The sequence below is a fragment of the Indicator indicator genome, chromosome 8 (genome assembly GCF_027791375.1).
Source record: "Indicator indicator isolate 239-I01 chromosome 8, UM_Iind_1.1, whole genome shotgun sequence".
In the NCBI taxonomy this organism is placed as follows: domain Eukaryota; kingdom Metazoa; phylum Chordata; class Aves; order Piciformes; family Indicatoridae; genus Indicator; species Indicator indicator.
This window is the reverse complement of record NC_072017.1, coordinates 23,166,598-23,194,449: the sequence shown is the minus strand read 5'-3', so window position 1 is coordinate 23,194,449 and position 27,852 is coordinate 23,166,598. Positions and strand designations below refer to the sequence as shown.

The 27,852-nt window shown below is 38.2% G+C and overlaps 1 protein-coding gene across 1 annotated transcript; it reads left to right on the top strand.

Moving 5' to 3' along the window:
- The first annotated feature begins 17,585 nt into the window (after window positions 1-17,585).
- On the top strand, window positions 17,586-26,148 carry RBM46 (RNA binding motif protein 46). Its single transcript, XM_054383064.1, has 4 exons — window positions 17,586-17,739; window positions 19,492-19,959; window positions 21,452-22,234; window positions 26,114-26,148. The coding sequence occupies exons 1-4, from the start codon at window positions 17,589-17,591 to the stop codon at window positions 26,146-26,148; spliced, it is 1,437 nt and encodes a 478-aa protein (XP_054239039.1). The 5' UTR covers window positions 17,586-17,588.
- The last annotated feature ends 1,704 nt before the right edge of the window (window positions 26,149-27,852 follow it).

The following is a 27,852-nucleotide window of genomic DNA, read 5'->3' as shown; positions in this document are numbered from 1 at the left end:
CTGCCATCAGCTGAGAGGGGATTTCAGCCCAGCTTTCAGTACACGTTCAGTCAGCAGCCCAGCTCCAAGCAGCTGGATATCAATTACTGTTTGATCCTTGTAAACAGCTTCTGTTCTGCTTTCAAAGACTGCAATGCTCAGTGTAACTGTTTCTGGTAAACTTTTAAAATTAAGATGTTTCTTAATTAAAATTAATTGCTTTTTCATAGTGTACGCCTTAGCAATATTTACATACATTCCAGTGTGGGTTTTTTACTTGGCTGTGTGTAAGGTATGAACTGTAGTCGTTACTGTAATTATATAAATAGAATTTATTAGTTTAAAACATTTACTGTCCTGATGAAATTGAGTATAATGCTATAGCATTTTGCTAACATATCCCAGTAGAGCACTGAACAGTCCATTAACATGCAGTTACATGGTGTCTGATTACAGGTGGGCTTTATTTTTGCTCTTTATTTACTTGGGATTTATAAGAATTCCAGTAATTCTTACAATTCACTTATACAATAAACAATGGGGTCACGACCAGTAACCAAATCATAAGTGGGGTTGTTGGAAGGCAGAGCAATGCTTGTGCTGTAGCTTCAATATCAAAGGATCAATGCTTTGCTAATGCTGTTGAGCAAGAAGCATTGAGGTTAGGTTAGGGAACTAAACTGGGATTTTCACAGATGTCTGTGAAAGAAATTAGAACAGTTCCTTGCAGATTCCCAGCTGTATTAGTAGATAACTTTCATTCAACATGTGAATTTAAGTTTATGAAACACTATGAAATGGTATAGAATTTTTTGCTGTATCTTTTCATCAAAGTAGTAATGGGAGCACAGCAATAGAAATTCAGATGCATGTTTAAGAATTTTTCCTACGAACTAGAATTCTAACAGATGTGGAAATTTTGTTAAAGCCAGGCATGAGTCAAATCAGTCATACTCTGAGGGGAAGAACAAGACCGGCAGACGTGAATTCTCATGTTCAGCTCAGTGGGTGGTGTTTGTGCTCTGACATATTTTGGTAAATGTCAGTGTCAACTTTTTTCTGTAATTACTTGAGTAAAAATAAGCACTTGCCCTAGGTGGAGCATTGCCTTTCAGACCTGAGCTCATCTGTGATGCCACTGAAATGAAGGAACTAGTTAGAAAAATACAGAAAACTCCAGGGCAGTTTAGCTGTTCAGAAATGTGTGTGCTAATTGTTTGTAGGTAACTCTAAGTGATGGTGATGGGGAGTGTAAATCTAGAGGTGTAGCTCATTTTAGTGGTGGGACTGTTTTGAAATGCTGCACAGTTAAACCAGAATATGTAATGAAGGAGAATAACCGTCACCCCTGTGCCACTGGGAAAGGAAAGTAGAGAAGATGACATCAAGTTAAAAGCATAGATGTTTCACTTCAGGCTTTCCAAAGAAAACAAAAATAAAATGAGCATTCACAAGACTCAAAATGTTTTTACAAAACCCATGTTTAGAAAAAACCAAAGTTGCTAAATGACATTAGAACAGTAAGCTTTCTGTTTGAATTTATTTTAGCTTGGAACACAAATGATTACTCATTTTGCGGTAAACAGTCGTCTGCTGCTTGATTTCACCTTTGGGTCCTCCTGTTCTAAAGGAGAATGCTGCATATAAATACCATTAGAGGCTTTTAATGAAAACAAAATCATAGCAATACTTGTTAAAGTCTGAGGGGGTAGGGAAGAGGGAATTAAACTTGTGTGTGACTTGACATCGTCCAGACAGGTTTTAAAGAGCAAGCTGCAGCAACAAGAAACATTAGAACAGTGATCTCTAGAAATGATACGGTGGTGTGTTATTTATTGCATGTTCTCACATTAAGTAAAGCGTCACATGCCACTGAACGGTACAGAACTGTGTTAGACAGTCATTAATTAGCATGTCCTTTATCCATTGATTTTTTTTTTCTTAATAAAAAATTCTCAGATGACTCTAAGAGTTCCTTATAATTTGTAGCAGCTTAGGACCTGATTCCTCTAAGCACTTAACTGTCATGAATGGGCTTACTGAGGGGAAATGATGATAGAAAAGCTTAGTCTTGAGGCTTTTTACTGCAGTGCATTGCACTCTTACGTAAATCTTTCAGAACACTGTGCTGGTAAAATAAACTATCATCTGCTGTATGAATAGACCACTAAGTATATTTGAGGGCTATTTTTGGCATAATTTCTTAAAAATTGATTCTGTGCTGTGTTTTGTGGGTTAGCTTCACTTTTGAAGTCAAGGCAACATTTAGGATACGGTTTTGAGTGCTCATAGACTGAGGGAGAAGAGGGGAAGTAGGATGACCTTTATGAGACTTCAATCAGTTACACTGATTGCAGTTTTGTTTCACAAAACTCATTATTTGTGTTTACTATTTCTGCCTCTCATAAGGGTGGAAAACTTTCTGTAAGATGTTCTATAGCTTTTAAATGTTTTCCCTGTGTATTAGGGAATTTCATTTAGCCCTCTGACCTTGTTTTAGTAGTTTCCTCTTCTCTAGAGTGTTATCTGTGAGCTGGAAAACAGTTGGTGGTTGCACTCTGTGATAGTGCAGCTTGGAGCAAATCAGCCTCATGGTCCCCTACAACCACATCATAACACCTGCAACTAGGTACTTGGTCTGAATGAGGCAGTGAAAAGTGAGATGCAGATGTAGGTTTGTTTTACTTGCAAGGGTAGGGTATATTGTGTTGAAGGACCAGTCAATGAACGCAGAAGTGCATGCCTGTGAAGGCTCAAATACTGCTTAGCTGGGCACAGTGGTGTGTCTCCTCTCCTGTCCCAGCTGGAATTTAGGGGGCTTTAGACAGGATTGCATATTGGGGCTGAGACTAACTGAATCAACTCACCTTCTCTTACATGCTATTAATGCCACAAGCTGTAATATGACCTAGTAAATAGAACGAGTTTGGGTTCATCTTCCATCCATGTGGTGTGCGCTGTGAATCATGTCCATATAGTTGAACTCCCTCACCGCTACAGCATAGCTTCACCTCTAGTGGCTATTTGTCCACAGCCTGCCTTATCTCAAAGCACACTCCAAGACAGCACTCATTACCAGCAGCTGCAACTGGCATCGTGTAAACAGCATCCATGTGAACATGCACATGGATGTGAAAACTTATTCTGTGACCTTGTTTAGCTGATTAACCCTGCCAGAGTTTTAAGTCAGACATGCCCATTTTTTACCCAAAAACCTCAAGTCCCTTCCTGATCGAGCTGTACTTTGAATAGAAACAGCAATAACATTTTATAAAGAGAGAAAATGTGATGATTACAACATTACTGGGGATTTGGGAAACCTGTTTCTAGGACTTTCTCAGTTCATCCTGCAGCAGACTCACCAGCCTTTGGCTAATGCTATGAGGCGGTGACCCTTTCACCTTTTCTAATTTTACCTCATTATTAGGACAGTCATTATTGAATGGTGTTTAGTTTTGTTTTTGTTTTTTTTTAAATCAAGTTGAGCAACACCTGTGGCTTTGAAGGAGAAAATGGCTCTCGGGTCACTGTGGCTCTGTCTGGGCTTCACATATTTGTTTCCTCCAAGGGGAGTGTCACTTCTCATGGTTTATGGGCCTCAGTGAGGTTCTGATTGGGAACCAGATCCCTAGATGCAGTGAGGAACTAGAAATGCTAAAACTGGTACATTTCTGACTTTAACACAACACAAAATGCATTGAGACAATTTTCAGGTAAAAATAAAGGAGAGACAGTCAGGTTAGATCAAAGGTTTGCTGCAGTATTGTTTCAGTTAAAGCAAGCACTTTTAATTAAAGCAGATACCTGCTGTGCCTCTATTGCCTACAGTTCCTCTTTTTATTTTTTCCCCATTTCTATGACTGGGACAACAGTTTTTCTGGCTAGCTGCAACACTATGTTCATATTTGCAGGTTCCTGCATTGGACATACCAAATAAACATACAACGTAGTTCCTTAGCAAGAAGGCAGCTTCTCTGCCTGTGAAACCAGAGTTTTCTGTGAGGCTAGGGAGGTTCACTTTTATATAATTAAGAACATATGCAAATTAAGGGTTATGCTCTGCTAAACTTGCCAAGCCACCTTATCCTCTGCTTCTGCATAGTCTAAAGACCCAACTTAGATTTGCAGTTGCATTTCTTGCAATTTTACAGAAAGTACCTGCACATTTCCTTTTAGTACTGTACAGAAACACAGGTAGGCGTGGGTCTGCCACTGCCACACAGTAGGCAAGAAGTTAGTAGTTAATTCTAATCAAAAGTAAAGAAATATGGGTGTGAAGATGAGAGGTCTCCTGAAGCCCTGATGGAAAAATTAAAGTTAGATATTAAATAGAGTAACTTTTGTTATTTATGTTTGCAGATAAGATTGTATGTAGCTCCAAGTGAATGCTTAGTAGGAGGGCAGCATCTGGTTTCAACCTCATTAATTTGGAGTCTGTCTAAGATATGTGGTACTGTTAAGCAGTCTAGATCTAACAATGACTCGGTTGCTTCCAGAACCAGAGACAGCATAATTGTGAAAAAAAATCAGAACTGCATTTAGACATAGGGGGAAAAGGCTGTTTGGTTCAGTATTATGCTATCACAGCTCTGTCGATTTTGGAGCCTGAACAGAAAGTGCCTCACGATCCTGTCCCCTTTTGCAGTCTTCACAGTCACACCGACTCACCTGAAGCAGATATGCAGACATGCCCCAGACTGTTTAAATTCCATGCCAACCCTCATTGTATTCACAGGTTAATTCACACAGGTTCCAGCTCTGCCAGTTCCTGAGGAGTCCTTCCTGAAGCATCTAACTCTTCCCAGGCTTTGGAAGAAGGGCCTGAAAGCCTCAGGATCATCTCAGATTGGTAGATATGTAAGGCTGCAATGCTTAAAGTACACATGAAGATGTAGCCCATGGTAGCCATAGTCATGTTGCTGTGTCTCATTTCCCTCAGTCCTTCATCAAGCTCAGGACATGCGCAAAACTTAGTTCCTCTGGAAATCCAAATGTGTAATAAACTAGGACAAAGCTTTGACAAATAGAGGCAAAAGTAAAATTTCTTCGCCCAGTACATCAGCCACATAGCACTGAATCACAGAGGAAAGACAACTTTTTATTTTGATGTAGTTATTACTCTGAATTTCTGACAGTAAGTAGGTTTGGTCATGCAGTATATAAGAAAGAACCACTCGGTTGTACAGTTAAGCATTCAGAATAATGATTTGATCATGTATTGATAGACAGGGTGTAGGCTGGGAATGACATTTCAAAAACTTGCCTGGAGAAAGCAGTAATTCTGCTTGGCCAATGCACTAAAATTCCAGTGAGGAACAGAGTGTTTCTATTTCTGATGTCTTGAATAATTCCAGTAACTAATACTGCTAAAGCATTGAGAATTGCACAGGCAGTAGACCTGATGCATAGACATGAAATGTGTTTCAAAATTATAATGAGGTTTTTATGACTTGCAAAGAGGTTTTTTTTTTACAAGCAAACTGAAAATATCCACCCAAACTAGTTACAGAAATTACTTTCCCTCAGTAACTTTCTAGTTTGCATTTTTCGGTTTGGGGAATGTTTTTGCTAAAAGCTCTCTTACAGATTAATGGGAAAGACACTGGGTTTGTGAATAAATTGTGAACTCACTATATAATTGAGCAGGAAGGGAACATGGGATGTGAGGAAGGCATCTGCTTACACAATTTGATCCTAATAAAAAAAATAGAGAAGTTACTTTAAAAAGTACTGCATATTTTCAAATTATCCCATTAGGACAGGTTGTCACTAATTGAGTATATAGCACTCCAAGCTTTACTGCAAGAGCATCATTGGGTTATCCTTCTAGCTAAATTCGACATGAGCTTTGTCACTGTCTCCATAGAGAGCAAGATTAAGTTTGTAGTTTTGCCAGCCATTCCCTGGCCTCTACAAAATCTTGTGCCTGTGGAAATTTAATGATGATATTCAGAAATGAAGCTCCAATTACTATGAACTTTATAGCAAATTATCATTTGAAGAATAGTACAGAAACTTACAGGTCATAAACTGTATATTTTTTTTTCCTACTTCTTTAAATCTATTCAGACACCCACCTACAGATGGTTGCTTCTGTGCCACCACCAGTATTTTCGCCTATTTTTTTTTTGTGCTGGTCTAAGCAGTGCACACTTCAGCTGGCTTCTGAGATTTTTTTCTCTGAACACAACTACTCCCATTAATCTTCAAGCATACAGGACTCTCAATCCAGGACAACCAGACACAGTTAACTACCTTTGAGAGCCTTGGAGCTTACAGACATGGGCCAAATTTTTCAGCATCATAGGAAGACAGGAATGAACTTGGCAATATCTGCACATCAGTTTAAGCTCTGTATAATAATCTGCCAATAAGCACCAGTGAGAACCTGGGGACAGGGTACAGGCACAGATAGAGTCTTGGTATATTCTCAAAAATTTCCATAAGCAACAATTCACAAACTTCCAGCTTTAAAGCTTGCATTCATTTCATCATGTTTAATACTCCTGCCCTATGTGAACTTGTCTTACTTTTTTTTCAGCTTACCTGTCTGGCCTCTGACAGGTTCTATGGCAAGATTAATTACGACATATGAAAAAACACTTTATTTTGAATTGGCTGCCTGATGATTACATTACCTGTTCCTCCCCTTCTCGTACTACAGGGAACAATGAAAAATCATTTTGTGTTCATTTTTTCCACTTACAGTTTTCCAACTCTCAGATATTCCCACTGTGCAAGACATTTTTTTTTTCAGTTTGGTTCTGAAATTCTTCTGAAAACAGCTCATTTGGCACCATCTTTCTAGTACCATGGCTGCCCTCAGAAATTTATTGCACATTACACCTATCAGTCTAACAATATCATCCTGGAGTTTCTTTAGAATTGACTAAACCCAGACTGGTCAGTTGGCTACTTTGAGTTTATTCATCAGCCCTACAATTTTTCTTACTGATCCCCTCAGGTTAGGACTAATGTGAAGATGTATTTCCCATTAAAAAAAAAAAAAAAAAAAAAAAGAAAAGGTGGATGGGTTTCCTTTGAAAACTTCTCTATAGTTTTTGTATTGACTATGGGTTGTTTTTTTTTTTCAGTCTGGGTCTTTGGGGCTTTCTACATAATTATTTTAAGTGGAGTGCTTGTGGTCCTTGTTTAGATACAAGATCTTCTTTTTGGATGGTATAACTTCTGTTAAGACTTTGCCTCTATTTTGCTCCAGCTCAAGTCTACCTGGGCTGATGGAGCAGCAAGGCAGGCAGTGCCTCCCCAGCATCCAGTGTGAACATGAGCCTCGAAAAATCCCAAATTTATCCCAAACATGACATGATGTGAATGGTATTGCAGCATCTCCTGGATGCTGGGAAAAGCTTCTTCAAAATGAAAACAGCTAGGGTTGACAAACCTTCTTTTAAGATAACATGCTCCCACCTAGTGGCTTTCTTGTATTCAGGAAACTGCACTTGTGCAGATCTCCTGTAAGCTGGAAACAGTAAACTATAAAACTCACATTTAAAAATACATCTAAATCAAACGTTTACTAAGTTGACATAACTGCTCAGTAGATTTGGAAATGTTGATTTTGAATTCCTGATTCATTGTTGTAACATATAACCAGAAATCAGGAAGGCACAGTTAAACTGTGTAACACTGATGTTCATAGTTGCCCACAAGGTAGTGATTCTTGGTTTAGTTTGCCACTGCAATTTTGGTTTTGTCACTAGGCTTTGTAGGAAAGACATCTAAAAGCATCTACAAAAGAAATCACTGTTAGCTGTACTTAATGAATACTATAAAAAACCCCAAAGATAAATCATAGGATTCTATATCTGTGTAATATATATATATGTAAATGAAAGAAATGTACAAAAACATTGGTTGCTTTGCTTTAGACTTTCTTAATTGTGTCTCCAAGCACATCCCCACATCCTTAAAGCTTCAGGAAACATATAAAAAAATTAACATCGAAGCATTTTAAGTTGATGAGGGGACAGAGTGTCTGCTCAGCGAGTTTGCTGATGACACCAAACTGGGATGCTTGGCTGATACAGCTGAGGACTGTGCGGTCATCCAGCGAGACTTGGACAGACTGGAGAGCTGGGCACAGAGGAACCAAATGAAGTTCAACAAGGACAAGTGCATCTGAGGAGGAATAATAAACTGCACCAGTACAGGCTGGGAGGTGATCTGCTCGAGAGCAGCCCTGTGGAGAGGGACCTGGGAGTCCCAGTAGATAACAAGTTATCCATGGGACAGCAATGTGCCCTTGTGGCGAAGGCGGCCAATGGGATCCTGGGGTGTATTAAGAAGAATGTGTCCAGCAGATGGAGGGAGGTTCTCCTCCCCCTCTACTCTGCCCTAGTGAGGCCTCGAGTACTGGGTACTGTTTTGGGCTCCCCAGTTTAGGAGGGACAGGGTCCTGGAGAGGGAGAGGGTTCAGCGGAGGGCTATGAGGGTGATTAGGGGACTGGAGCACGTGTCTTATGAGGAGAAGCTGAGGGACCTTGGGTTTTTTAGTCTGGAAAAGAGAAGACTTAGAGGGGATTTAATAAATGTTTATAAATATCTGAGGGATGGGTGTCAGGAGGGGACAGGATCTTCTCACTTGCTCCCTGTGATAGGACAAGGAACAACGGATGTAAACTGCAGCACAGGAGGTTCCACCTCAACATAAGGGGGAACTTCTTTATTGTAACGGTTACAGACCACTGGAACAGGCTTCCCAGTGAGGTTGTGGAGTCTCCTACTCTGGACACTTTCAAGGTCTGTCTGGATGTGTTCCTCTGTGACCTGAGCTAGACTGTATGGCCCTGTTCTGGACTCAATGATCTATTTGGGTCCCTTCCAACCTCTGACATCCTGTGATCCTGTGATAATTGTCATTGAATGTCCAGAGTTTCCTGACTAAAGAGCTAGTTAGAAGCACATAGCAGATGGATTATAAATTTAAAGTATGTGAGCTTGATACATAGATCACTTTTAGGATTCTCAGAACAAGCTGAAATTCAAAGTGAAGTATGGCCTAAAGAAAGAGCAGACTCTTCCAGTTTTCAAACTTTAAATATTTAAACCTAGGAAAAGTAGAAATTAGATACTGTTTTCCATTGCTGCACTCAGTGTAATTTATTTCCAGAATAATTAAATATTCAAAAGGCAATGTGATATAAAAATCATTATCGTCCCTGGTAAAATTCCAGTTAATGTCTGAGTCAGGCATGATCAAAGACTTTACAGTTTGATTTCTGAAACCTGTTTGGTTCCAATGATGAAACGCGCTCTAAGATTTTCACAGAAGCTACCACAAATTCAAGTATTTTCTGACAATATTTGCAGAGAATTATAAAACTAAGCAGTGACTTGACTAAGAGGGGACTGTTTCAGATCTTTCCAAGCCCTCTGGTGAGGACTGAGATATCAGCAGTATGATGAAAGGAAGCCCATCTTGTAGCTCTTTGTTTCACATCCTTGTGGACAGAAGACTTAGGTTTCAGTGTTGCTGGAGCGGTAGCCACTTCCAGAAGCACTAAAAATGTCAAACCTGTTTAATTGCTGCTATACAGACGTGTGGAGGATATACTGACATTTCAGAATTAATTTAAAACGTCTGCCTTAAAAGCAAACAGGAAAGTATTCTGTAACGGTGGAGTGTCAAAAGACCAGTATTGCAGGACAGGATTCCCCATCTCCCTCAGTCCTTCCCTCCTCCCTACCCTTTCTTTCTATTTCCTGAAATTCACCTCTTCTTCCACCAACCCTTTGCTGTGTTAATTTCTTCAGCAATTCCCATCTGCTCCATCCTTCTGGGGTTAGCCATATCGCCAGAAAACAGGCATTTCACTGAGTGATTACAGGTACGGCTTTGTCACACAGGGTCCAGGCTTTTAGTGAGATAGAGAGCAGAAAGCAAAAGTTCTGGAGGTAATGGGAGGAAACACGCAAAGAAATTTTAGACACTTCGTTATGCACATTTTACATTGCTCTGCACTCAGCAATATTGGCTTAACGTTTATTTAGTTCTATTTACATCTCTGACATTGTTGATATTTATACTCATCTAAGTGAAAACCAGACACGGTTCAGGATCCATTTTTTCATATTCATGCATGTTAAAATCATGTGGCACGTGTGTTTCAAAGTGATTCACCAATACAAGAAAGCAATTATCTTTAGTGTTTTCTCTGCAATTAATATTTTAAATACTTGTTCCTGTGTTATGAGATTTTCTAATTTTATAATTCTTCCCTTTTACGGAAGAAAGCTGAATGACAGCAAACAGCACCTTTCAAGTAAAGAGATCCTTTAGGCACTAGAATGCCTTGCTAGGAGGATTCTACTACACAGACACTGCAGCTCCTAGACAAAATTAAACCCCAAATAAAATGGACTGATTGACTGAAGTCTTTTTAGACAGCTTACTATAATTAGATTTACAATCATATTAAGTCTAGGCTTTCTACAGAGACCTCCGTCTAAACTTCAAAGGACATCTACTTCCTTTTAAAGTATTTCCACATATCAAACCTGTCCAGAGTGCAGAAATACTACATATCCTCTTTTCCTGCTCAAGGCCATAGTAGAATTTACACTGGGAAAAAAAAAAAAAAAAAAAAAAAAAAAGCTTACACCTCTATTAAAGTATATTGCAACTGCAGTAATAGCCCACTCCAGGAACATATATGCCAAGGCTTGCTAGCGTTCCAATGAAAAAGAAGTTAGAAAGCATCAAGGACTTCTATGTTATAGCTACTTAAAATAACTTAGAAGGAAAAGAAAAGCAACTGTCTGGTGCAGTGCTATAAAATATAATGTGTAAGAAAGAGACCTCTTTCACATTTTCAAATTTAGCCAAAGGAATAAATGTCACAATCTTGGCAGGACTCTGCCCTCATTCCTCATCCATCAGATCTGTGATAGTTTCAGAAAAGCGTTTGTGTTATTTAGTGTTAATAGAAACCGTATAAAGCTTTGCGGTAAATAGCGTATTACTTGCAATTTAAAGTAATTTTCTAACCAGAATTTGTGCCAAATGCTTTTTGTAAATTATGCTGTAACTCTTGTGAAATAATCCAAAAAAAAGAGTTTTAAAATGAGTTTTAAAGTTCAACAGATATATAGTGAGGTACTGATTCAATAAAGCAGTAAAAAGCTAAATATTCTGATAAATAACAAATATTGTTCTGGGACTGGTATTTTCCCCTATCCTCTGGTAAATATTAAAACTAAGTGAATTAAAATACAAAATTGATTTGAATGAGTGGTATTTATACATGTAAGAAGAAAAAAAACTGTAAAAAACTGTCCCTTTGCTGTGAACAGTTGCCATTCCTAGAAATTTGATTTAAAATTTTAATGGTTCTTCTCCTTCTACCACACTTACCCAAACAACAGCTACTGCTACACAAGTGAGATACAACTCTAACTGCTCAATGTGATCAAGTGTTATGTGAGAGAAAGGGGAGGAAACTAAAACAAGGTCGAATTTATTGGAAGCAGTGCCTACTAGAGGAGGAAAAAGGCAGCTTATTCCCTACAACTGTTCCAACTTGATGGAATTAGACATTGTGTTTCAGGGTAAAAGTAACTAAATCTAGCTTTTTAAGATGGGAGATTGCCAGAAGGGTTTGCTTGGTGAGGATTCTGCTTGTTGTAATACAAGAAAAACAATGTCTCAGAGAGTGCTGAGGCAGACAAGCACTTTTGATTAAGCCATAAGAATCTTCCAGATGTGCAAACTTTTTCTGAATACCTGAAAAAAATTGGATATATTGCTTGATTTAATAAAATATATTGCAAGCCCTGTAAATCTTGTCTTAGTAGAAAAGAAATTGAGATATTCACCTCAGAATTTATCAGTAGTCACAGCAAAATCCAAAATAAACACAAGTTAGAAACAGTTGTTCTTAGTAAATCCTAATTAAACAAAAAAAGCAGGTAGCACCTATGGGCAAGAGGCTAGTGAAAACTCTGATACCCAATTAGCACACAGGGAACAAAGGAAGAAAAGGATCATTAATTAGAGAGGCAAAGGCCAAAGTGATAATCAAATTAGTATCTATGTCTGACTTCGATGTTTAGTAAGAGAAAAACGTAGAAACTGAATACTTCTTGCTTATTTTGATTTTTAATTCTTATATTCACATAATGTCATAAAAGTAAAAAAACCTAATGACAAATTTGTATGTTTTTCTTGAGACCTTCTGCTGTTAAATGCTGGCACAGGTTAATATTTCCAGCTGAGCAACTGGTTCAGCAAGCAGCTGGTTCTACTCCAGAAAGGCTGTAATGTGGTAACCCATTCAGTAAGACGTAACATACATGAAATAAAGAAAAGAAGTTGTGCACTGTTGAGTTTTTTTCTCCACTTGACATTACGTTCTTTCAGTACTTCCCGTCAGCAACACCAACTGAGATGCATGGAGTTTTCTGCCATGGGGTGAACTGTCTCCAAGGTAACACGGAAACCAAGCTGCAGTCAAAAGGCTCCAAACTTTAACATGCCCAAATTTAGACAGACTAGCTTTGTGGCTGATTTAGGTGTGGTCAAAAACCCAAGCAGACACAAAAATGAAAATACAGTGAAATTTATTATTGAAGGTGGTAGGCTTGGTTACACTGATCATTCAGAACTTTTCAATGAAGACTTATAAAATACATTACTGTATTATGTCATTATTGATAAAAGAATTATAAGGCTTTCTTTGAAAAAACAAGCAAACTCAAACAGGGAAATGTCTAGTATTTGTGATGTGACAATTTCATGGCAATGCATATTTAAAACTAGATTGCTAAAAGCTCTGGAACATATTCATAAAGAGAAATTTACATAGGTTATCACATAAATTGAAGAACTCATAAGCTAATCCCATATTCTTTTACTGAACCAGATGCATTTAATGTCTGCCCATCAGAGAGCTGTGCCAGATTGCATGGCTGTGCTGCCTAAGGAGCTTTGATGGGAGCTCAGGAGCAGTACTCAACATTGCACAGCCTCCAGCCCAACTGGCTTGAAAAGTGCCTGTAATGGTTACTAAGCTAACGTTCATTTCTAAGAGATGGAAATCATACAATGGTTGGTGTTGGAAGGGATGTCCAAAAAGTCATATTGCCCAATCCCTCTGCAGTCAGCAGGGACATCTTTCACTATATCAGGTTGCTCAGAACCTTGTTGAGCCTAACCTTGAGTATTGCCAGGGATGGGATCTGAACTACCTCTGGGCAATCTGTTCCAGTGTTCCACCACCTTCATGGTAACGAACTTGTTCCTAACATCCAATCTAAAGCTACTCTAATTTCAAACCACTGCTCCATATCCTATCACTGCAGGCCTCTGTAATCAGTCCCTCTCCACTGTTCTTGTGGATCGCCTTCAGGTAATGGAAGGCTGGTGTTAGGTCTCCCTGGAACCTTCTCTTCTGCAGGCTGAACAACCCCAGCTCCCTCAGCCTGATCTTGTAGGAGAATCTTTCCGGCCTCCTTATCATTTTTGTGGTCCTCCTCTGGATCTGCTCCATCAGAGCAAAGTAGCAGAATCACCTCTCTCAGCCTGCTGGCCATGCTTCTTTTGATGCCACCCAGGATGCAACTGGCCTTCTGGGCTGCAAGTGTACACTGTTGACTCATGTCCAGCTTCTTTTCTACAGGGCTTCTTTTCTACCACCACATCCCCCAGCATGTATTGATAATGAAGATTGTTCTGACCCAGGCACAGGACCCTGCACATGGTCTTGCTGAACCTCACAAGGTTCACGTGGGTCTACCCCTCCATCTTTTCAAAGTCCTTCTGGATGACACCTTGTCCCTCTGGTGTAGCAACAATATCCCTCTGCTTGGTGTTATCTGCAAACTTTCTGATGGTGCACTTGATCTCACTGTCTGTATCATTGATAAAAACCTCAAACAGTACTGGTCCCAGTACAGACCTGTGAGAGACACCACTTACTACCAATACTCATCTGGACTTCAAGCCATAAACTGCTATCCTCTGGATGTGACCATCCAGCCAATTCCTCATCTGCTGAACAGTCCACCCATTAAATCCTTAACTAAACACTATCAAATACTACCTAGAGCAACAGGGACTGCAAACAGGCCAACCGTGGTAAAGCTGGTTAGCACGGACCTACACAACACTAAATACTTCCCTAAAGCACAACCGCACACCAGCTGCATATCCTAGCAAGGACCTCTTTTAAGACCAGAAATAATACGAGCGATACCAAAAAACACCAGCCAGGTTCTGAAAAGCTAACGGGGAAGTCAGCAGCCGGCCCTCCTTCCCGAAAAAAGGGAGGCTCACGGAGTGCCGCAGGGGCGGGCTCGCAGCCAGCACAGCCCTCAGCAGGGGCTTTATGGCGGCGGCACTGCCCGCCTCCTCCCGCGTGCCCCGCCGGCACGCGACGCCCCAACGGCTCCCGCAGCCACGGCTCCTGCAGCCACCCCGCCCGCAGCAGCCCCGTCACGCACCCCGATCGGACTACTACATCCAACCGGCACCTGTTTTAAAACAGCTCGCGTGCTGGGGACTACCCCTTACCTTGCTATGACTGGTTAGTGTTGGCTGTCAATTGTGCTTATGCCCGCTGTGGTCGGCTGGTGATTGGCTAGGCGGGGCAGAGCGAGTGAGGTGGCTGGTGGACGTGGTGGGCGGGTCTAACCCCCGATCTGGTCTGGCGGCGTGGCGTAGGGTTACGAGCGGGAAAGCAGTGATCGTGGCGCAGCCTGGCCTCGTCTCTCTGATAATAGCGGCGGGTTCGGGATCTTGCTGTGCTGTGGCGAAAGGCACAGAACGGCGTGAGGGACGAGGGTGTGTGGAAGAGTCGCGAGAAGGGGTCGCGGCGGCCGCCCTTAACGTTCAAATCGGCGAGGGTACCGCAGGGTATTTCTGGGGCTGCTGTTTTTCAATTCGTGCCCCACATGTGGTCGTGCTACCTCAGATGACGTTTTCACCCTGGGGCCAGTGTATAGTTTGCTTACTTCCCTTACAGGCCTCTTACCCTAACTCCTCTGTGCCTCTTCACCTCTTTGGGAGTGCTGTGGGCAATCTCATCAACTCCAACGATTTTAATTTGGCCACCCCTTTCAGTTTTACAATAAACGTTGTTGGCCGAATGTTTGAACTCGCTGAGACAAAGAGAAAATTAATTTACCTCTCTCCTTTGCCCCAGCTTTGTTGTCTTCATACCTTGTTAGGGTCTGAAATGGCCAAGAATTTTTCCTGATTATAGAATGTTGGTGCAGCTTTTAAGGCTATGAAACACAATAAATGTAATTTGCTTGCTGAAAAGAAATAATGGGACACTACTTACAGGAGACAGGCATCATGCTGGTGCTGCTTTTACAGTGCTCTGCTTCATTTCTGGAATCTCATTTTTAGGAAGGCAGGAGTAGTTTAGGGATTGACTCTTTCAGTAGCCTGTGGTGGGTGTCGTATATAAACTTTTCAAGGGTGGTTGATTGCACAGATTTTTGTCCCAAAGTGAATACCATCCTTGTAGAAAAGACATGTATGTCTGCACTAAAAGACTATTAAAATGGAAAAAAGTGCGGTTATGTTCTATGACTAATCTAATTAAGGGATGTGTAATCTGTTGTAATGTCATATGTTGCTGTTGTGGAAAGAATGCCCTGAAAAATATGTGCAGTTTCATTATTTGATTCAAAGCACATTTGAAATTGCAGAGCTGTTGAGGGATGAGGGGAAAGTCCACCTCTGGACAGTAATATCATTGCATAACTTGCATAAATATGTCAGTGGAAGGGGCTTAATGATTCCATAAATATACTGTATAATCTTTCTGGAAACCTTTAATTTATGCAAGATAGTTTGAGATACTAGGGTAGTTTTCAGTGGAATGTAATGTCTAAGTGAAGAATAATAGGACTGGCAACTTTGGGGATGGTCAATGCTTTGACTCTGAAGACAAAAGCTTGCTTAGTGTGATTGGCAATTGTCTGAAAATCTTTATATATAAAGATCGGTGGCATAACATTTGCTGTATTAACTACTATGTGTGGCTGCATTTTTACAAATTTTTCTTTCTGCCAGTTGTGGGGAGTTACATAGTCGGCTGCCAAGTAAATTAAACAATATACGTAGATAATGCTCATTTTGATAATCAAGCTAAAACTGAGAGTTTAGTTAGTTCAAAGACACCAGAAGTGACAAGCTGAAAAAGGTTGTTTCAGCCTGTGACTGAAGAAAAAGGATGCAATATTAACTGCTTCTGAACTCTCTCTTGGCAGTGTTCAATGCAACAAATTTGAGTTTACTGCAGTGCTTGAGATAATTGGTTTCTTGGAACCTTCAGTAGTGCTGTCTCATAGAGACAGAGGCATGAATACTTGTGTTACTCAAGCACTTTTTACTGTCCTTGATTTAGTGTTTTTATTCTCTGCTTTGCAGATACCTTACCCAGTGAAGCCTTAACTAGGAAGCCTCATTGTTCAGCAAATAATAGTGGGTTGACAAGAAAAAATTTGTGAAATTTAAGTTGTTTTTAACTCTTTCTTGGAAAAAATGAACTTCTGATGTCTCAACACATTATTTATTGGAGCCTGATCCTGAAGACAAAGCAAGTTGAAAGTGGGATATTAAAGAAAAAACAGGAGTTGTAGCTTCTTTTTCTGGCAGTAGTTTCTGGGGAAGCATTTATTTTGGAGAGTGAGTGGTGTAGAATTTGGGCATACCATTTGTGCAAAGGATTGAAGTGTTGAAGATTTCTTGTTTAAGTATCGCAGCCCTTAAGGTGGGAATTGTTGGGAAAAGAAGATGTAAATTAGGGAAGCAAAAAGAAGCAGGGGGTGGGGGGAAAGGCTTTTTGTTTTGTTTTGTTTTGTAAGAGCTTGACTAGTAAAGTTAGTAATTACCAAGTGAATTCTTGGTGTGGTGGTTTCCTATCACCTGGATGACAGAAATATAAAGCTGTTGGATGAGATCGTGTCACATCAGGGAAATAATGGGTAGAACTGCAGCAACCATATTGGTAACCTCTTTTAGTTTTGGAAATTGTGAAAATGGATAAAGTAATGAAACTAAGGATTCCAGAGCTGGGATTACTTCAACCTTTTAGCTTTGTCAGACAGTTCTGCCTAGTTTTATTATATAATGTTTTTAATTAAATGACTTTTGTTCTTGAATTCTTTGTTAGGCATGGACATAATTTACATTAAGTATTTTGGTACTCAAAACTATAGAAATCTGACATTTCTATAAATTTTAGTAACATGAAAGTGGCACTTTTCAAGTAGCGTATAGGTTTCTATGTAACTATGGTAATGCAATTTATGAAAATTCATTCTACTTGGAGGACAGCATGCTTTGAAGAGAGTTGTGATCTCATTTATGAAACTTTGAGTATAGTTGTTGGTTAAAGTTCAAATTATCAAGTTACAGAACAGTGTTTTGAAAGTGAGAATATAGATTATAGTAGCTGCATGCAGAATTAAAGAGAATGTAGTAGTAGCTGAATGTACAATTCAATACTAAACAAAGTCACAGTAAATAGCCAAGTATAATGTAAGTTGTGTTTCTCTGCCTTGGTAGCTTCTGTATGTATATAACAACTTATAATTGTCTGAATTATCTGCAATGTTGTGCTGAAGCTATTGCAGATATGCAGGAGGGAAACAACGCTGCAGCAAATGGATGTGGCAAAATCCGAAGTGGCACGCAGAATGAGGCTGCTTTACTGGCCCTGATGGAGAAGACTGGATACAGCATGGTTCAAGAAAATGGGCAAAGAAAATTTGGCGGTCCTCCACCAGGTAATAATTTCTTTTGGGATTATGAAGCTGGAGTGAACTGTATACTATTCATTGCAAGATTAAGCTGCATCAAAGTTACTTCTCTTTGGGAGCTTTTCCTGTCTAAAATTTCCTACATCTTTTTACTAGGCTATGTAAAATAGCCAGAGGAAGCCCTATGAAATTACTTTGAAAATGACACTGGAAAAAAGAACTGCAGGGCATCGTGCACTGCTTCTAGAGAGCTCAGCTTGTTCTTAAATTTTTTTTTTACATTACAATTTTTAATGATATGAAATGGTATTAAGTGTATTTGTTTGGAAAAGTTACTTTTATTAAATTTGTTAATCTTGTCTGAAACTAGGTGTCTGACCAGTTATCTTCCATAAGAAGCATTAATTATATATCTCTCCTTTAAATCTTCCAGTTTAGGCTGGAAATTACCCTGTTACTATAAATGGTTTTCTAGGCCAAATGAGACTTGAATGTCTGAGGTGGCTTGTAAGAAATTGCAGTAACTAAAAATCAAGATCTTCATTGTGAGTTTTGCTTATTTATAATGTGATTTCTATAAGCTTGTGTTGCTGCCATAGGAGGTAGTCTCACTGGCAGCTCTATTGTCCTGTTACCATCGTGTTTATACAGCTGTTTATTGTTATCCAGAGCTTAACATTATCCTAAAAGAAATATTTTTTTCCCACTTCAATTGGCAGCAGCACAGTTCTTGATCATCTTAAGCAACTTGTGGAAAGCCTATCTGTAGAGTGTTTTAACAACAACAACAAAAAAGTTAGGAAAGTTAGTTATTACTGCTTTTGGTTCTCTGCTTCGATTGCCACAGATGTAAATGATGTTGTTATGTAATTCATTAGAATTACATGAATGAAAATGAGAGCTGGCATGATCTCACTAAGAGTGGGAAGATTATAACATAGATCGAACTTTGCTTACTGGAATTGCTGAAAAAAAAGGGAACCTGGTAATCTGTCATACAGTGATGAATCAGGAACCCAGTCAAGGAGCTCTGGTCACCTGGTAACCTGTTAACTTTTTAAGGAATGGTGCTTTTAATTAGCTATCTCCATGTTTGCTCTGTGAAATACATGTTGCTCATTGGCAGTTGTGGCGCAGACCAGATTTTCTTTAGGTCAGGGATTGTAAATTGTTGCCATATGGTAGTAATGTAATTTTTTTTTTTGCCTTGCTTCCTTATAGTTTGTCTTTTCATACTAGTACCTACTAGATTTTGTGTTATTTTTTTTCTGCCAGCTTTGTACTCCTTGCTTTCTGTCCTGTGGAGAACCCTTCTTACTAAAGCTTTAGAAAAAGCTGTTAGTTCTGATTTAACAGTTTGCCTGCCTTTGAGCCTTCTGCCTGATTTGTCTAATGTGTTTTTAAAACAAAACAGAAAAACACTTCTTTTTTTAACAAATGATTATTTGCAGAAATGTAACTCCATATTTTTAAATGTACATATGCATTTTTGCATTATCTGTTGATATTTTTTTTCAGTGTGTAAGGCAGAGATACAAAAGAATGCATGAAAGTCCATGGTTTAAGGGCAGAGGCCTGTATCTTCTTATAACTTTAGATGTAAGCTAGGGACTTACTTATTCTGGGGATTTTATTATTTTTTAAAATAAGAACTAAATAATGGATGAGGATATGCTAGCTTTAAATTAGGACTGAAAATAAATAACTTATGCTCCAGGTGAGGGGTCAGGGGAAGTGTACCTCTGGCATTTATACTAAGATCGAACTATTTATTTTAAGGTTGGGAGGGTCCTCCACCACCTCGTGGATGTGAAGTTTTTGTGGGTAAGATTCCTCGTGATATGTATGAAGATGAATTAGTTCCTGTTTTTGAGAGAGCTGGGAAGATCTATGAGTTCAGACTGATGATGGAATTCAGTGGTGAAAATCGAGGCTATGCTTTTGTGATGTACACTGCTAAAGAGGAAGCCCAGCTAGCCATCAAGATTCTTAATAATTATGAAATTCGTCCAGGGAAATTTATTGGTGTCTGCGTAAGCTTGGACAACTGCAGGCTATTTATTGGAGCAATTCCAAAAGAAAAGAAGAAAGAAGAAATACTGAACGAAATGAAAAAAGTTACAGAAGGAGTGGTGGATGTCATTGTTTATCCAAATGCCACTGACAAAACTAAAAATCGTGGCTTTGCTTTTGTAGAATATGAATCTCACAGAGCAGCTGCAATGGCTAGAAGGCGGCTAATCCCAGGTAAATCTATTTGTAATTGAGTTTTTTGGGGAATATGTGTCTCCGTTGTGCAAGGGACAGGGTGGTGAATCCATGCCTTTTGTGCTTTCTTTTATGATATTTTGAGAGTTATAAAACTGCTGTAGTAGCTTTCAGCTCCAGGAGGAGTTATTTTATTGGTTCATGAATCAAGTGGGTTTTTTTGTTTGGTGTTCTTTTCTGTTGTACTTTTGGGGGGAGATTTTTATTTTATTTAAAGAGGATGAAATTTAAGTGTTCTATAAATGCATGTTACTGTAGTTTACACCAAGATACATATTTTCTTGGGGACACATCCAGTTTTCATCTGCATGCATGGATCCCTGCACATAGTTCTCTTAAAGCTAAGCCTGCATCTCTGCACATGAATTTTCTTAAAGCTAAGCTTAAAAAAATAGAATGCTTAGAATGTGGCCCTTATTTTTTTGGATTGTCATGAGTGATGTTATTGATGTTTCATATTTTAAAAATGTTTGAAAGTAGGTTTTAAATATTTTACTAGAAAATAAGAGTTTAAAAAGGAGAAGATCACTTTGCACTTCGTATCTTTTGAGGGAAGGGAAGTAGAAGGGTTTAAATATACTGAAAGAAGAGAGAATAGGTCAACTTGCAGTTAAAAAGGTATTTCTGGAAGAGAAAGGAACAGAAATTAGGAAATGAAACAATGTAGTTGGAGAAGCAAAGTCATTAAAACAGGTAATACAGCATTGGCCTTGCCAAAATGAATGGCAAAACTCCCTGTAGTTAATTAAAGCTAAGATGAAGGCAAGTACAGTGTTAATTATTGGTGGAGTATTACCTAAGACTTACATAGGTCCTGCGAAGTAATGGGAGAAATATCGCCAGATCCCTGAGCCTAAAATAAACTAGTTGTATAATATTTAAAATGTTGCCCTGAAATGAGTAAGAAGGTGGGTTGTTTGGGTTTGGGGTTTTTTGGTGTGGGTTTTTTTTTGTGTGTGTGTGTATGTGTGGGGTTTTTTGGGTTTTGTTTTTGTTTTTGTTTTTTTTATTTAGTTTGTGATTTTGGTGTCTTCTGCAACATAGTATAAGGCTTGTGGTACTGCATATACATTTAGATGATGGTTTTCCGTGTGTTCACCTACTTTCTAAAGTGGTAATATTATTGAAGAGACAGTGTTAATGTATTAACTAGTAAAGTAATATATTGCTTATCATTGCTTTACAGACGTGTACATATGTGTCACGGAATCACTAAGTCTGTTTTGACAGCTTATGGTACTTAACGAATCCAAAGGGTACAGATAGAATACGTTGAATTTTTGCAGAGTCATATTTTATTTAGTAATTGAAAGTAACACTATTTTACATGTTTTGCTTAAGTAGATGCAGGCAAGAAAAAATAGTTTGATGTGGCATGCATTATGCTTGCTTTTTTTTTAGAGGTAGTTGACAAGAATGATTTTGTTTTACTTTGCATATTTCTTATTAATGTAATGCTTCTCTGCTGTAGGAACATTTCAGCTCTGGGGTCATGCTATTCAAGTAGATTGGGCAGATCCTGAGAAAGAAGTGGATGAAGAAACAATGCAGAGAGTTAAAGTATTATATGTAAGAAATTTAATGATGTCTACTACAGAGGACACAATTAAAGCTGAATTTAACAAGTTCAAACCAGGAGCAGTTGAACGTGTAAAGAAGCTCAGAGACTATGCTTTTGTTCATTTTTTCCACCGAGAAGATGCAGTTGCTGCTATGTCTGTAATGAATGGAAAGTGCATTGATGGAGCTACCATTGAAGTAGCACTAGCAAAGCCAGTTAACAAGGAAAGTACTTGGAAGCAACATTTTAATGGTCAGATAAGTCCCATTTCTGAAAATCTCTTAGGGTTTCCTAACAAAGAAGATGGTCATCAAAAATCCATAGGGAAACCAGCAAGTCTTTCAGTTCGTCTTAATGGTCAGCACAGTCCAGGCCCCTATGAAGTTGAGAGATGTACCTACCCATTTTTTCCAGGAATAAAGCTTACTCCAATTAGCATGTATTCTTTAAAATCCAGTCACTTCAGTTCTGCAGCAATGCATCTGGATTATTTTTGCAATAAAAATAACTGGACACCGCCAGAATACTACTTGTATTCAACCACAAGTCAGGATGGGAAAATACTCTTGGTGTACAAGGTGCTTATTCCTAGTATTGCAGATGGTTCCCAGAGTTACTTCATGCCAGACAAACTCTGTACAACAGTAGAAGGGGCAAAGGAATTGGCAGCTCAGTTCACACTTCTGCATCTAGGTAAGCAAGGACGCTTTTGACTGAAGCTAGAAAAGTTACTTTAAAATTGTTCTTTGTGTATATATCTTGGCTTTTGTGTGTATCTATATTGAAAGTATGTTAGTCTATAGGAGAATTGTTTCTCATGTAGTTAACTGAGCCTGGATCAGGAGGTGAGAACACTGAAGAAACACTGTAAACATCTCTACAGTGAAATGCTAGGGTCATTTTTTGCTTGGTTTAACCTACTGTGATGATTTGTAAGGAAGAAGCAGATGACATGGTAAGTGACTTGAGGCATAAGGTCATCTGTGTGAAGATCATAGTGCTGTGAATTTATTTGAAAGTCTGTGTTCTTGATTCATTATTAATAGGGAAAACTGAAGTGGTAGATCCGTATTCAGATAAATAAATAGATTTGGGAAGTCTTTCTGAGGCTTATGGCTAAAGCAGAACATCATTAGATGGCTCTGCTTCTGTTATCTATGGGTGGAGTGCTGTCATTTAGTGTTTTAAGGTTTTTAACCAGAAAATGGAAGAAAATAGGGATACCATTGCTCTTAATTACTTCATTTATATATATATATTCTGTTTCTTTAAATTAGAATACGACTAATAGAAAAGGGAAATTATCATGTTATAAAAAGCTATGGTAAAATCTGCACTGCTGTTCTGACAGCATTATCCTGTTGCTATATAAAGTAAGTACATAAATAATAGAAAACATACACATAACGCTCCATCCAATTCCTGCCCTGCATTTCTTAGAACATTCAGCACACAGCATTCAGAACACAGAATTGATTTCTAGTGCCAGATTGTTTCATTAGTAATTGTAGCCATCATTTGATCAAACTTAATCCTCAAAGAAATCAGAATTTTGGCTCTTTGGTAGTCAGTTTCGAAGACTGTTTCCAAGCCATAGCGGTTTGAAAGCTCTTCATACTTACAGGCAAAGCGTTGTATATTTGTTCTTTGAACAGTTTTTCTTCAGTTTAGTCAGCACTTTCCTGGTCTTTACACCCTGGTATATATGAAAATGGGATAGATCTGATTTTTGTAATTTTGTACATGTTTTGAACCATCACGGAATTTCCCTGATCATCTGAGTAATGTTTTTGTGTATTTGCTGCAGGGTTTCTTTTAGCATGACTATATCAGTAGATGCTGTATCATGAAATGAAATCTTACTACTCTTCTGTAGAACAACATAAATATTTTTCTGTCATTACCAAAACCATTTCTAATCACTCCTAAAAACAGGTTTATCTTTTTCTTTCTTTCTTTTTTCTGATTTTTTTTGGGGGGGGGCAGTGGGGGGTGGTTGTGGCTTTTTGTTTAGGTTTTATACGTTTTTTTTTTCCTTCAGTGTAGAATTTTTTTCTGTGAAGAATTGCGTTGGAGATGATAGGCTTCATCTAGTTTCTTTTCTAGTTGTAGAAAGTTTTAGAGGTTTTGGGTTGTGGGGGTTTTTGTTGTTGTTTTGATGGTGTTAGATCTGGGTTTCCCCTGTGCAATCTACAGAAGTTGCTTTAGTTCCAACTTAATATGTACACTGCACTAAAGGGAACATTGGAAGCTAAGAAAATTTGTGTGATTTGACAAATGATTTCTTCCTCTCACTGCTGTGCGTCGTATAGTTTGGCATGTTGAAAGGGTGGATGCATGTGTTGTGGTTGTGGGGTTTTTATAGAGTATTTTTGTATGGTGTTTTTTCCCCCTTTTTCTTGACAAGTAGCATTTGAGTGTGTTTCTTCTTGGAAGCAACTTACTATAAACATGAGTGTACAAATACAACACAGGGAATAATTCTTTCTGGTAAAGAACTTCTTTTACAAGAACTTTTGCTCACTTATTTTTAGTAATGTGTACAGACATTTTTTTCTTCTTAGAAGCATATAATCAAACTAAGTGAATATAAAAGAGCTGCTTTGAGAGAACTTTGAAAAAATGGTCTGTTATGATTAATAATCCCAAAGCTCTTTGGGGTTTTTTTGGTGATCTTTATTTCTGTATTTACTTTCACGTAACAGGATCCTTGCTTGTTACTGCGTACAGTAGTCCTGAACAGACAGCAGTACAACAATTAACCACTTGGTGTCACCTGAATATTTTGGAAACGATGGTTTCACTGAATTTGGAGAAAACTATGGTTTCACTGAAACATGAATAAGCTGTATTTTAACGTTATTAGATAAATCATGAATAGATCAAGGGAGTGAAAAAACTCTGTCTTGTTTAAATATATGGAAATGATGTGTCTGGATGTCCAGAGAAAGCAAGCAGAGATACATGTTGAAGTTCCAGATGATGAATGTTGTGAGGGGAGAAACAGAATTGGAAAAAACTCAGAATGCCCCATAGAAGAAATGAATACCTTTCCCATTAACTTGAATCTCGTTGCAACACAAATAAGGCTGTATCTTCAGAAGTTACACAACACCTTCGTGTTTGCAGGATGGTGCTTGGCCATTAAATGTGGTATCCAGTTGGAAAAACATCCTACTCTTGCCTGTTGTGGCGACTGACTAGATAGGAGGCAGCTCCAGTTTGGCGATTGTATAGTATAGTTGTGCTAATTATCACAGACTCTAAATTTCACCTCTGGTCCAGAAGAAGTGTTAGGGCAGAGTCAATCCCAAAACTGGAGGCATTATTTATCATGCAGGTCCTTTCCATCAGTAATGTAGCTTTGTACCTTAAGGAATTAAGTTGGTGCTTCCAGATGACTTCAAAGTGTAGGCAGAAGAGAACTTGCAGTTACATAGATGTACTCTGAATTGTAGGGAAAGTTCCACCTGCTTTTCTTCAGTAAGAGTAAACATCTGAAGCCTTGAAAAGCAGAACATTCTTCTGAGAATGACTGGATGTTTTTATTTCTTTGGGTTGGGATTTTTGTTTGTTTGGGGTATTTTTTGTGATTTTGTTTGGGTTTTTTTCACTTACAGCTGTTGGAATTTCACTGGTTTAAGGCAATACCAGAAGATGTCAGAACCTTTTTCTAGTCCTTAAGATAACACCCACTAGCAAAGGTTGAGTCCTGGGGAGTTTGCTCCCTACTGAGCCTTACTTACGGGTGATGAGGAAGAAGGGAAGAAGTTTTGGTAAAGTTTCCTCAGTTCTGGGGATCTGCAAGGCTTTATTCATGTATTCCACAGTAGGGTATTTGTTCACTCACACATGCAGTGTCTGACTGAAACATAATTTAAGAAATTAAGTTTTAGTTAGAAGAGAGTATTGAAAAACATTTAACAGAACGTATTAAAAAGAAAAATATACTAATCTGAGATTCAAGAAAAAACTTTTTAATAACTAACTTTAGCCCATAAGTAATTCCAGTTCACCCTGTAGAATGAATATATATATATATATATATATATATATATATATATATATATATATATATAAAATAAACAGTACTTAAACAGGTGGAACAAGGTGAATTTACCTGTTTAAGCTTCTTAAACATTGCATGCAGGAGTGATTTACAATCAGGGTTAAAAATTTAAGTTCAAGGGTCTGTGTTCAGCATCAGGGTCTTGGAACAAATGTGGTTTTAGACTGATGTCCTAGATTTTGGATATTAAACATGTAAAATTCAAGTGATTTTTTTTTTTTTAATTTTACTGTTTTATTGTAGGGATTTTCTGTACTTCAACACTGACTTGGTTTGCTTTATCAAAATAAATGTGTTGCTCTTGGAAGAATCAACAGCTTGGGACAAAATGAAAGATATTAAAAAACACAGAAATTGCTGACTTTGTTTCGCAAATGCAGATGATAAGTGGTATTGGGGGTGGGGAGTTAGGCTCAGAATGTGGTATGAGGTGTTCCTTAACAGTGTGTATTTTTAAGTCTTAAATATTTATCAGATGACTAACATAATGGTTTTTATCACAGCCCCTGAGCAAGCATATATAACTTTGCTGTCCTGAATGCAACGTAGTTGGATAGTGCAGGTGAGTAAGTCTCCCAGGTTTGTGTTTAGTTCAGGTTCTCCTCCCCTCAAAAGCAGTCTTAGCTGTGCTGTTTATTAGAGAAATTGTTCTTAAGGTTATTTGCCTCTGAGAAGGCTGTAGAAATATCCTGTCCAGTTGTCTTTTTGAAAGAGACCATAGCTCTACTGCAGTAGACTTGCTGATGGATCATTGAGGCTGATGTTCATGTGGACTGTGTAGCACAAAAGGAAGGTTATGGTTTTTACTCCTAAAATGACTTGGAAGTAATTTTTTAGTCATCTTTGACTTAGATTTCCACCTTGGGTTTAAATTTATGTTCACAAATGGAGCTGTTACTACACCAGTGACTTGAACTATTTCTTTGTTTAGTTAGTTTCATGGAAAAGAGAGTTGTGTCTCCTTTGATTTGCAAAAAGTGTTATTTATAGCTTCCTACATTTTATGCTACAAGGGTGAATATTATCTTTTTCTGATTATGCTGTTGTGGATGAATTTAAGTGTGGGTGCCTGTCTCTTCAGAAGCCTCTTAAATTTTTTAAAGTGGGGATTACCATCTTCTCTGAGTGTTGAGATTGGTTTTAAAAAGCTTATAAAGCAGTTTGAAAATAGCATTAAATCTATGCTTAGTGTTGACTTTACTGCTGGGAGCTTCTAATTTGAGTTACCCAGGATTTGTTCTGAAGATTCAGTTATTTTCTCTTTTCTGCTTCTTATGGATACAGAACATAAAATTATAAATCTGGGCCTGTGTAGGAGAACTTGGAGAAAAATAAATAAGAAATACAACAGTGTTGGATTATGAAATCCATTAAATAACTTGTCTGACTTAGTGGAGTGAGTTGCAGAACTGTATTTACTGCCTTTTTTGGAGTTCCCTTGATGACAACAATGAAATTAGGTTTTGTTTATGAAGTGGATGACTAGCAGAACTCGGTGCTTAGTTCATAGCACACTGATCTAAAGTGTTAAATATGCAATATGTAAGACTGCTGCTATGATATGTATGATATAGGTAACAAACTCCTACAACTTGTAACAGTGATCTGATATGCACATTAAAGTTGTCTTAATATTTTGTGTTCAGTGGAGCTGAAATAAAGGGTCATTATAAAATTTGGTTAAGAATATGTATGGAGAGACATACGTATATAGAGTAAGAAAACAGACTCAGTATTGCAAAATGTTTGGGGTTTCTTTAAAGTATGAGGCTTTTAGGAAAAAAACCTCAGATATTAATATATTTTCATTTTTCATTTCCCTTTTTTTTCATAGGTCCTTTCTGATGTTGCTTGGACTATTGATTAAGTAATTTCTTAATGATTTGAATAGTCTTAAGGGTGCAGAAGAAAGGGAGGAATACCACATGGGCATAAGACTGAATGCTTTAGTTACACAATTATCTTAAGTTCGTTAAGTCCATCTTAGAATAGGTAATGCAGTGTGCTTGCTGAAATAAAAAGTTTCTTCTCTTCTTCCCTCTCTTTTTCTGCAGCCAACTGTTACCTTATTTGGCTTGAATTACCCTGAAGAAGAGAAGTTCAGAATTTGTTGCTTTGGATCTTGCCACAAAAAGAACACAACACTGATACATAATTACTGGAAATTCACATTACATGTTTATTGATTAATAATTCTTCAGAGCACATGTGTGTGTGTCTGTGTGTTAAACATTTAACTTTA